The sequence below is a fragment of the Muscardinus avellanarius genome (genome assembly GCF_963383645.1).
Source record: "Muscardinus avellanarius genome assembly, chromosome: 3".
In the NCBI taxonomy this organism is placed as follows: Eukaryota; Metazoa; Chordata; class Mammalia; order Rodentia; family Gliridae; genus Muscardinus; species Muscardinus avellanarius.
In genome coordinates this window covers 22,906,192-22,918,155 of record NC_137788.1, presented here as the reverse complement: position 1 = coordinate 22,918,155, position 11,964 = coordinate 22,906,192, and the positions used below count along the sequence as shown (strand labels likewise).

Sequence of the window (11,964 nt, the reverse complement as noted above, 5' to 3'; positions counted from 1 at the left end):
GCCAGCGTGGTGACTCACATCCTGTCCAGCTTTGGTGCTCAGTTATTCTCTCCTGCTGGTGCCATCACTGTTAGGAAGCTGTCACTTCCCAGTGGATCCCGGGCCTAGGATGCTCTCTCAGTTCAAAAAAGTGCTTTCTTCATTGATAAAAGTAATTCCCGGCCGGGCGTGGTGGTGCACACTTGTAATCCCCCCATTTGGGAGGCGGATACAGGAGGATCTCGCAGGTTCGAAGCCAGCCTCGCTGGCTTAAGAGACCCTGTTTCCAAATTTAAAAAAAAAAAATATATATATATATATATATAAAATAGGTATCTGGGAGTGTAGCCCGGAGGTAGAAGGAACCCCAGTACCACCAAAAAAAAAAAAAAAAATACTTCCCGTACTTGAGAGTCTGAGATAGGAAGATCGTAGGTTTGAGGCCAGCCTCAGAATTTAGTGAGACCCTCAGCACCTAGTAGGACTCTGTTTCAAAAGAAAAAACAAAATAGGTCTGGTGGTGTAGCTTGGAAATAGAATGTCTCTGGGTTCAATTCCCAGTACTGCCCCTGACCCCACCCACACACAGAGTTCATCTTTCAAAGAGTGTGGAGGGCGAATCCCTCCCTTTGCACTTGTATATGGTCACACAAGGTCAAACAGTGGAAGATACCAGACATCTTCATTCCCTGCTAAAGCAATTTTTTTTCTGCAGTACTGGGATTGACCTCAAGGCTTCACCCATATTAGGCAAGTGCTGTCTTAATCTCCAGGCCAAAAACAATACTCTTATTGCTATTACTATTACTCTGTTTTTTGTTTTTGTTTTTGTTTTTTGCAGTACTGGGGATAGAACCCAGGGACAGTCTACCTTCGAGTCATACCCCAGCCCTACTTTTTATTTGTTTTTATTTATTTATTTGTTTGTTTTTGCGGTACTGGGGATAGAACCCAGGAGCATTCTACCGCCGAGCTTTTTTTATTTTTTAATTTGAAACTGGGTCTCACTGAGTTGCAAGGGGCCTCACTAAGCAGCTGAGGCTGTCCACGAACCACGATCCTCCCATCTCAGCCTCCCAAAGGCTGGGATTACAAGCGTGCGCCACCATGCCCGGCTTTCTTCTTGCTTTTCACAGATGCTGAGCCACATAGGTTAGACACCAAATCATGAAAGAGGAATGAGAAGTATTAACCTGGTACAAACCAGCTTACACAAGCAAGATTCTTTTGGTCTTCAAGTCAGCATTCATTAATTCACTCATTCATTCATCCAACAAATGCCTAAGACTGTTCAGTGAGCCAGGTACAGTGTACATGCTTGTAATTCCAAATGAGGCTGAGGCAGGAGAATTGAAAATTTGAAGCCAGTCTTGGTAATGTAGCATGACACTTTCTCAAAGTAAAAAACGAAAAGGGCCAGGTGTGGTGGCGCACGCTTGTAATCCCCCCCAACCCCCCGCTTGGGAGGCGGAGACAGGAGGATGGCGCTGGTTCGAAGCCAGCACACTGGCTTAAGAGACCCTGTTTCCAAATAAAAATATAAAATAGGTCTGGGAGGGTAGCCCGGAAGTAGAAGAGTTTCCAGGAACCCCAGTACCACAAAAAAAAAAAAAAAACAAAACACAAACCAATGAAAAGGGCTGGGGATGCTGGGCACAGTGGTGTATGCCTATAATCTCACTACTGGGGAGGCTGAGACAGGAGCATCATAGGATTGAGGCCAGCCTAAGCAACTTTGAGACTCTGTTGAAAAATAAAAAGGAGTGGGAGTGTATTTGGGGGGGTGGGTTTGGGGATGTAGCTCAGTGGTAGAGTGTCCCCTGCATTCAGTCCCCAGTATCACACATATGCGCACAAAGGCTATTAAAGATAAGTAGTGCTAAACTAGGTAGCAGATATAGGATTTGCTCACAGAAATAAAAAGTGTTTAGAAAGGTGCTAAATAGCCAGGTGTGGTGGTGCATGCTGTTATCCCAGTACTTGGGAGGCTGAGATAGAAGAATTGCGTAGGTTCGAAGCCAGCCTCAGCTACTTAGTGAGGCTCTCAGCAATGTAGTGAGACCCTGTTTCCAAATAAAATATAAAATAGGTCTGGGTGTGTAGTCCAGGTTAGAAAGCCCTTGAGTTCCATACCCAGTACCACACACACACACACACACACACACACACACACACACGTGCTAAATAACATTTAGTAAGTGTTAAATAAAGCATTTAGAAGCCAGACATGATAGTACATGCTTGTAATCCCACTACTTGGGAGGCTGAGACAGGATGAATGCAGGTTCAGGGCCAGCCTCAGCTACATAGGCCCTCCGCAACTTAGTGAGATTCTGTTTCAAAAATAAAGAATAGCCGGGCGTGTTGGCTCACGCTTGTAATTCTAGCATTTGGGAGGGAGGCTGAGACGGGAATTTCGCAGTTCACAGACAGCCCCAGCTATTAGTAAGTAAGGTCCTTCGCAACTCAATGAGACCCTATTTCAAAAATAAAAAGACTGAAGCCGGGCGTGGTGGCGCACGCTTGTAATCCCAGCGCTTGGGAAGCTGAAACAGGAGGATCGCGCAGGTTCAAAACCAGCTTCAGCTACTTAGTGAAGCTCTCAGCAACTCAGTGAGAAACTGTTTCCAAATAAAAGTATAAAAAAATAGGTCTAGAAATATAGCCTGGAGGTAGAAAAGCCCTTGGTTCCATCCCCAGTACCACCAGAAAGAAAGGAAGAAAGAAAGGAGAAAGAAAGAAAGAAAGAAAGGAAGGAAGGAAGGAAGAAAGAAAGAAGGAAGGAAGCCGGGCATGGTGGCTCATGTTTGTAATCCCAACAATTGGGAGGCTGAGACAAGAGGATCATGGTTCGTGGACAGCCTCAGCTACTACTTAGTGAGGGTCTTTGCAACTTAGTGAGACCTGGTTTCAAAATAAAGAATAAAAAATAGGACTGGGGGTGTAGCTTGGAGGTAGAATGCCCCTGGTTTTTATCCCCAGTACCACACACACACATTAAAAAAAAAACTAGAACTGAGAACATTAACATGTTATGCATAATGTGGCAAAGACTCTGCTCTGCTTTATGCATATTGATAGTTTAAATTTTCTTGACATATAAAACAATACCTATAACTATGCTCCACTTATAGATGAGAAATTAGACTTTGTGAAAGTATGAATTATTTGCCAAAGATACAAAAATTCTTAAATGATAGCACCAGATGCCAAAATATACACACACAACTAGTATACAGGGAGCACGATGCAACGTGAAACGAGAGATATGCTACCTAGGTGCTGTCAAAGCAGCTGAGGTCAAGCTGGGCGCGGTGATACACGCCTGTAATTCTAGGGCTTGGGAGGCTGAGACGGAAGGATGTAGATTCAAGAGTGCTGGGAGGTAGAATTTTCCTAGACCTAATCCCAAATATAAAACAAACAAACAGAAGTTAAAGGTAGCCGAGTGTGGGGCCGCATGTTTATAATCCCAGTACTTGGAAAGCTGAGACAGGAGGATCAAAGGTCCAAAGCCAGCCAGGCTCAACAATTTAGTGAGACTGTGGGTAATATTTTTTTTTGGTGGTACTGGGGTTCCGAGAAACCCTTCTACTTCCAGGCTACACTCCCAGACACCTATTTTTTTAATATTTTTATTTGGAAACAGGGTCTCCTAAGCCAGCGGGGCTGGCTTCGAACCTGCGTGATCCTCCTGTCTCCGCCTCCCAAGCACGGGGATTACAAGCCCGGCCTATGGGTAATTTTGATGAGACCCTGTTTCCAAATAATTAAAATAGGACTGGCCTGGGGTTATACAGCTTGGAGGTAGAAGGCTTGAGTTTCATCCCCAGTATCACAAAAAATAAAATAAAAAGGGACTAACCAATCATGTGGTGTATGCCTGAAATCCCAGTACGTAGGAGGCTGAGACAGGAGGATTCCAGGTTCGAGGACAGCCTTAGCAATGAGTGAGACCCTGAACAATTTAGTGATACCCTGTTTTTCTTTTTCATTCTTTCCTTCCTTCATTCTTTCCTTCCTTCCTTACATTTTTATTTTTCTTTTCGTGTGGTACTGGGGATTGAACACAGGAGCATTCACCCCCAGCCCTATTTTTTTTTTTTTTTTTTTTTTTGTGGTGCTGAAGTTGGAACCCAGAGGCATTCTACTTCTGAGCTACATTCACTCCCAGCCTGATTATTTTTTCATCTTTCTTTTTTTTTTTTTTTTGTGGTACTGGGGTTCCTGGAAGCCCTTCTACCTCCGGGCTACACTCCCAGACCTCTTTTTACATTTTATATTTGGAAACAGGGTCTCCTAAGCCAGCGCGCGCGGCTGGCTTCGAACCTGCGCGATCCTCCTGTCTGCCTCCCAAGCGCGGGGATTACAAGCGTGCGCCACCACGCCCGGCTTTTTAATCTTTATTTTTAAAAAAGGGTCTCTCTAAGTTGCCGAGGGCCTAAGTAGCTGAGGCTGACCACAAACCTGGATCCTCCTGTCCCAGCCTCCCAAGTACTGGGATTACAGCATGCACCACCATGCCCAGCTCCCAGCCCTATTTTTTACCTTTTTATTCTGAAACAGGGTCTTTAAGTTGTGGTGGGCCTCACTAAGTAGCCGAGGCTGGCTTTGAACCTGTGATCCTCTTGTCTCAGCCTCCCAAGCACTGGGATTACAAGTGTGCACCACCACACCCCAGCATGAGACTCTGTTTCAAAATAAAACAAAAAAAAAAATGTCTGGAGTGTAGCTTGGAGGTAGAATACATCTGGGTTCAATCCTCAGTACCAGAAAAAAAAAAAGAAAGAACTGAAATATTGCCTGGGTTAACATGATACTGGTAGTTACATGCTTTTTTAAAAATTATTATTGTTGTACTGGGGATGAAACCTAGACATTTATTTATTTATTTATTTATTTATTTATTTATGACACTGGCAATAGAACCCAGGGGCCTTCTACCTCCGGGCTACTCCCCTAGATGTTTTTTTTTTTTTTTTTCCTTTTGCGGGTCTCAGGATGGAATCCAGGGGCATTCTACCTCCGAGCTCCACCCCCTGCCCTATTTTTTATTTTGAAAAAGGGTCTAAGTTGCAGAGGGTATTTTTTAAATATTTTATTTGGAAACAGGATCTCACTAAGTTGCTGAGGCTCTCAACCTGCGTTCCTCCTGTCTCAGCCTCCCAAGTACTGGGATTATAAGCATATAAGCATGTACCACTAAATTCGGGTGTTACATACTTTATAATTACTGCTTTTCTTTCTCCCTTTCTTTCTCTTTGTGTGTGCGTGCACACACACTACTGAGGATTGAACACAGAACCTTTCTACCTCTGAGATATATCCTCAGCCCTATTTTTTTTTTTTTTTTAAGCAGTATCTCCCTAGGTTTGTAAGTTTCACTATGTAGCTAAGGCTGGTCTTGAACCTGCACTTCTCCTCTGTCTCCCAAGTACTGAGATTACAGGCGTGCGCCACCACACCTGCCTAGTTGCTGCCTTTTAACAAGGAATTCAAGCAGGAATGGTCAACAGAGTACCACTAGAGGGAGAGGATGGTGTGGAAGCCACACTCTGCAGCACCTTTCCCAGATGTTTTCTGTGAAGAATTCAAGTGATGGCTGAAGTCTTTCGTATCCTGAAAATAAACATCTGATAAAAGTGACTGGCTAAAGCTGGATGTGGTGGTGCATGCTTGCAATCAAACATTCGGCAGGCTGAGACAGGAAAAGAGCTTTTTTATTTTCCACTACTGGGGATGGAACCCAGGGATATTCTACCTCTAAGCGACACCCCCAGCCCTAACTTTTTATTCTTTATTTTTGAAACAGAGCCTAAGTTGCGAGGAGCCTCACTAAGTAGCGGAGGCTGTCTGTGAACTGCGATCCTCCAGTCTCCGTCTCCTGAATGCTGGGATTACAAGTGTGAGCCACCACACCTGGCCTGAGAATCGCATTTTGAGGACAGCCTCAGCTACTTAGTTAGGCTCCTTGCAACTTAGTGAGACCCTGTTTCAAAATAAAGAATAAATAATAGGGCTGGGGGTGTAGCTCAGAGGTAGAATGCCCCTGAGTTCCATCTCCAATACCACCCACCCACCCACCCACCCACACACACACACACACGAACAAAAAATAGGGCTGGAGGTGTAGCTTGGAGGTAGAGTACCCCTGGGTTCAATCTCCAGTACCAAAAAATTAAAAATTAAAAATAGGGCTAGCGGTGTAGCTCAGATGTAGAATGCCACTGGTTCAATCCCTAAAGAAAAAAGAAATTAGATAAGGATAGGGAGTGAGTATAAATCGTGGATAGTCGGGGAAGACACCTGTGAGATTTAGCAGAGATCTCAGAGGTAAAAGCAGCAGCCATATTTAATTCTAGAGAAGGAGTGTTCCATGCAAAGATATCAGATCTCTTCTAAATTAATGTAAACATATCCAAGGCAGATGTGGTGGTGCAACTTGTAATCCCAGTACTTAGAGGCTGAGACGGGAGGATCGCAGGTTCAAAGCCAGCCTCAACAACTTAATGAGGCCCTCTGCAAATGAGTGAGACCCTGTTTCAAAATTAAACAAAGAAAACAAAAAAAGAAATTTTCATAAAATTCCAGTAAAACTTATTCTAAACTGAATATGAAAGAATAAAAATCTATGAAAGGTGGGAGGGGTGGGGCATGCTTGTAATTCTTGTACTTGGGAGGCTGACACAGGAGGATCACAGGTTTGCAACCAGCCTGTTACTTAGTGAGGCCCTCTTAGTGAGGCAATATAGTGAGACCTGTTTTAAATTAAAGACTAAAAAATAGGGCTGGGTGTGTAGCTCAGAGGTAGAATGCCATGAGTTCAATCCCTAGTACAAAAAAAAAAAAAAATCTATGAAAGGAAAGTCTATTTTGGGAGTAAAAACAAAGTAGGGCCACTTGCCCTACGAGTCAAACTGGCTCTGCCACAAAGCCACAGTAATAAAAATATCGTGTTACCAGCCCCTAACAAAGGAAATGGAAGAGCAGAGAGCTTAGAAGTAATGCATGACACAGAACTTAGTATGCAATAAATGGTATCACAAAGTGCCAAGAAGAGGGCATTTCAGATGTTGAGAGACAGAGCCGAGCGTGGTGGCGCACGCATGTAACCCCAGCATTCGGGAGGCCAAGAATGGAGGATCTCGGTTCGCGGACAGCCTCACCTACTTAGTGAGGCCCTCTGCAACTCAGTGAGACCCGGTTTCAAAATAAAGAATAAAAAATAGGGCAGGGGGTGTAGCTCGGAGGTCGAATGCCCCTGGGTTCCATCTCCAGACCCGCAAAAACAAAACAGAACTTAGTATGCAATAAATGGGACATCACAAAGTGCCAAGAAGATGGCATTTCAGATGATGAGAGACAGAGCCAGACCTGCAAAAAAAAAAAAAATAAATAATAATAATAATAATAAGGCTGGGAGTGTAGCTCAAAGATAGAATGCCTCATTCCATCCCCAGTGCCACAAAGAAAACAAAAACAAAAACGACTTATATACTGAAATAGAATTAACTAATTTGGCCGGCGTGGTGGTGCATGCTTGTAACCTCCGTGCTTGGGAGGCGGAGACAGGAGGATCACACTGGTTTGAAGCCAGCCTTGCTAGCTTAAGAGACCTTGTTTCCAAATTTTAAAAAAGTATAAAATAGGTCTGGGATTGTAGCCTGGAGGTAGAAGGGCTTCCAGGAACCCCAGTACCACCACACACACACACAAAAGAACTAATTTGCTTATATATTATCATGTGTGTGTGTGTTGCTGGGAATCAACCCAGGGACATTTTACCTCCGAGCTATTATACTCTAGCTTTTTTTTCCCCCAGCACTGAGGATGAAACCCAGGGGCATTCTACCTCTTAGCCACACCCCCAGCCCTATATTTTATTCTTTATTTTGAAACAGGATCTCACTGAGTTGCAAAGAGACTAAGTGGTAGCTGAGGGTGTCCACGAACCTCAATCCTCCTGTCTCAGCCTCCCAAATGCTGGGATTATAAGCATGCACCACCATGCCCAGTGCAAACCCTAGCTTTTTAAAAATAAATTTATTTTGCAGTTGGGTATGGTGACGCACGCCTGTAATCCCAGGATTCGGGAGGCTGAAACATTGTTTTTGCGTAAGCTGGCAATGAATGACCCCGAATTTGCCTAGTAAGAGAGTAAAGAATCAGAATTGACATTTCTCTTTACAGCCTTTATTATTACTCAACACAAACTCACAAGTTCTATTTACAAACTTTAAGCAGAAATGGTGAAAGAAGAGACTTTTGTGTGTGGTGCTGGGGATGAAATCCAGGGGCCTTCCACCTGAAGGCTATACTCTCAGACCTTATTTTATAGCTTATTTGGAAACAGGGTCTCACTAAGTTGCTGAGAGCCTCACTAAGTAGCTGAGGCTGGCATTGAACCTGTTTGATCCTCCTGTCTCTGCCTCCCAAGTGCTGGGATTACAAGTGTGTGCTACCACGCCTGGCTCAACAAAAGACTTTTGCTGGTACTGGGGGTAGAACCCACGGTCTTTTCTGTCTCCAGGCTATACTCTCAAACCTATTTTATATTTTTATTTGGAAACAGGGTCTTACTAAGTTGCTGAGGGCCTAAGTATTGGGATTACAAGCCTGTGCCACCATGACCAAGCCATTTTTTTTCTTTTTGTTGTGGTACTGGGAATGGAACCCAGGGGTATTCTATTTCCAAGTTACACCCCAGGTCCTATTTTTTTATCCTTCATTTTGAAACAGGGTCTGAGTTATGGTCCTCCTGTCTCAGCCTCCCAAATGCTGGGATTACAAGTGTGTGCAATTCTTTTTTAAGGTCTCCTTAGGTTGCTGAGTGGGTAAATCTGGTCTCAAGCCTGCAATCCTTCTGTCTCAGCCTCCTCCAAGAACCAGAATTACAGGCATGCACCAGCATGCTTGGCTAGTTTCCCCTTGATGCACAGGGTTAGACAGACTCTCCAGGTTATCCTGAGACTTTAATTTTAAAAACTGTCATAAAAGTGAAGCCGTGACATGAGAAAACAGGGAGAACCACCAACTAAATCCTCACTGTTCTTTCTGAAGGAGGAATGTCTGGTTGGGAGTGGAAAAATGGAGCAGTTATAGCAGGTTTTTTCTTTTATTTACTTATTTTTGAGGGTCTGGAGATGGAATTCAGGGGCATTCTACCTCCGAGCTACACCCCCAGCCTTGATTTTTATTCTTTGTTTTGAAACAGGGTCTCACTGAGTTGCAAAGGTTCTCACCAAGTAGCTGAGGCTTTCCACAAACTGTGATCCTCCTGTCTCAGCCTTCCAAATGCTGGGATTAAAAGTGTGCCCAAAGGGCTACAGTACCTTTTTTCTAACAGGTGAGAATATACCCCAAGGAGGGACATACTAGTAGGTCACATGAGTCTCTTAGGGTCTATTTTCTCTAGATGAACCAGTGGTTTTAGCTGCTCGGCAAAGTTCCTCATTTCATCAGAGACCATGTCCTGCCCGGCTGGTGCAACAACACTTAATTCCACGAGATAGGATAGCGACAAGGCCTCAGTGCTGTCTGTGTTGCCTGGCACCAAGATGCGGAAAATCTTGTACACCATAATCTTCATAATGCCCTTGCGGAACAAGTGTCCCTTGGCGACAAACTCATGGTCCATGCGGAAGCCCATCTCCATCAGGAAGTCTGTGAGGTTATCAGAGGTGGCAATGTCCACGCAGTTTCGCACCAGGGCATGGCGGTTCTTGTCTCCCATTTCCGGCTGACCCAGGTAGCGCAGATGCCAGGGAGCCCCTGCCCGATCCATGGAACGCCGGGCCCTGAGGACAAACGGGCTAGCCTGCTGGCCTTTAAGGAGGAACACCATCTCATGGTCAAGGAAAGTCTCAGGTTCCATGTTGTCACACAAACCACGGAGGCGATGGATGAGGCTTTCCAAACTGTGATCTAAAACACTTCCTGAGGAGGGAAAAAGCACAACAGTTCCAGCTTTCACTGTGGATAACGGAACCGGCAACACGCAAACATAAATGAACAGCACCGGGCGTGGTGGCGCACGCTTGTACTTCCAGTACTGGGGAGGCTGAGATGGGAGGATAACAGGATTTCAGCCAGCCTCAGCTACTTAGTGAAACTCTCCTCAGCTTAGTGAGACTGTTTCAAAATAAAGAATAAAAAATAAAGCCAAGCAGAGTGGTGCATGTTTGTAATCCCAGCATTCGGGAGGTTGAGACAGGAGATCATGATTTGCAGACAGCCTCAGCTACTAAGTGAGGCCCTTTGCAACTCAGTGAGACCCTGTTTCAAAATAAAGAATAAAAACAGGGCTGGGAGTATAACTCACAGGTAGAATCCCCCTGGGTTCCATCCCCAGGACTAAAAAAAAAAAAAAAGGAATAGGGCTGGGTGTGTAGCTTGGAGGTAGAATTCCTGGGTTCCATTCCCTGAATGCAAAAAAAAAAAAAAAAAAAAGTAAGCCAGGCATGGTGGTGCATGCTTGTAATCCCAGCATTCGGGAGGCTGAGACCAGAGGATTAAGGTTCTCAGACAACCTCAGCCACTTAGTGAGGCCCTTTACAACTCAGTGAGACCCAGTTTCAAAATAAAGAATAAAAAAATAGGGCAAGGGGTGTAGCCTGGAGGTGAAATGACCCTGGGTTCCATCCCTAGACCCCCCCCCACACAAAAACAAACAAAAAAAAACTGGGCATGGTGGCGCATGATTGTAATCCCAGTACTTGGAAGACTAAGACAGGAAGATGGCAGGTTCAAAACCAGCCTCAACAACTTAGCAAGGCCCTCTGGAACCTGTGAAACCCTGTTTCCAAATAAGAAATAGAATCGGACTGGGGGTTTAGCTCAGAGGTAAAATGCCTCTGAGTTCAATCCCCAGTGCCACAAAAAAGAAAAGAAAAGAGATGGTATCCTGTACCATAACACAGATGAACACCAAGAACATTATGATAAATGAAATATACAGACACAAAAAGGCATATCCTGCATTATTCCACTCATTTGAAGTATCTGAAGTAGTCAAAAGTAGAAAATAGAAAGGTAAGATGGCTGGGCATGATGATGCATGCCTGTAATTCCAGCACTCAGGAAGCTAAGATAGGAAGATGGTGGGTTTGAGGTCAATCTGAGCAACTTAGCAAGACTTTGTTTCAAAATAAAAAATAAAACGGCTGGGGGCATAAGAACTGAGGTAGAACACCCCTAGTTTCAAACCCCAGTTCTGAAAAAAGAAAAAAAAATAGTCTAGTAGGTGTCAGAAATTGTGCAGTTTGCCTTTTCTAAGTGTCTCATTTCACAGGAAGCTGAACAGGAAAAGGAACCACGTAACCCACACTCCTGTGTCCACTTACCTTGCAGCAGGTACTCCATCATGTTAACGGTGCCGCCCGTGACGGGCATCATGGTGACTGGAGGTGCCTCCATGATGTCTGTCTGATTAAGTTGAAGTCAACAGAACTGGACTCACCGTCCCGTCAGATAAGGCACACGATACACCTGGAAAAGTTACACTTGTTTATACATCATAATTGGAAAACCACCAGATTTTCTGTGGCACTGACCTTGGAATCAAAACTTTCACTCAAAAAAAAAATTTGTGGACGGGCGTGGTGGCGCACGCTTGTAATCACCGCGCGTGGGAGGCGGAGACAGGAGGATCCTGCAGGTTTGAAGCCAGCCTCAGCTACTTAGTGAGGCTCTCAGCAACTTAGTGAGACCCTGTTTCCAAATAAAGTATAAAACTGGTCTGGGAGTGTAGCCCGGAGGTAGAAAAGCTCCTGGGTTCCACCCCCAGTAGCACAACAAACAAACAAAAAACGAGCCAGGCGAAAGCGTTAAGATCGTTTAAAATGACGGTATAGGTCCTCCTAAGCCGAAGCGGCATCCAGGACCATGTGCACTTAGGCTAGAAAAACACGCCTCCGTGAGCGCTCTGGCTGCTTCTCGAGAACCCGGGAATTAAGTCCATTCGCGCATCCCGGACTGAGACAGTCT

The 11,964-nt window shown here is 44.6% G+C and overlaps 1 protein-coding gene across 1 annotated transcript; it reads right to left on the bottom strand.

Moving 5' to 3' along the window:
• Nucleotides 1-9,361: 9,361 nt before the first annotated feature.
• Nucleotides 9,362-11,394, bottom strand: MED18 (mediator complex subunit 18; the record flags this gene model as incomplete). The annotated part of the gene is made up of 2 exons (XM_080690599.1): nucleotides 9,362-9,915; nucleotides 11,322-11,394. 2 exons carry the CDS (start codon nucleotides 11,392-11,394, stop codon nucleotides 9,362-9,364), a joined length of 627 nt encoding a protein of 208 aa, XP_080546725.1.
• Between the last annotated feature and the right edge of the window lie 570 nt (nucleotides 11,395-11,964).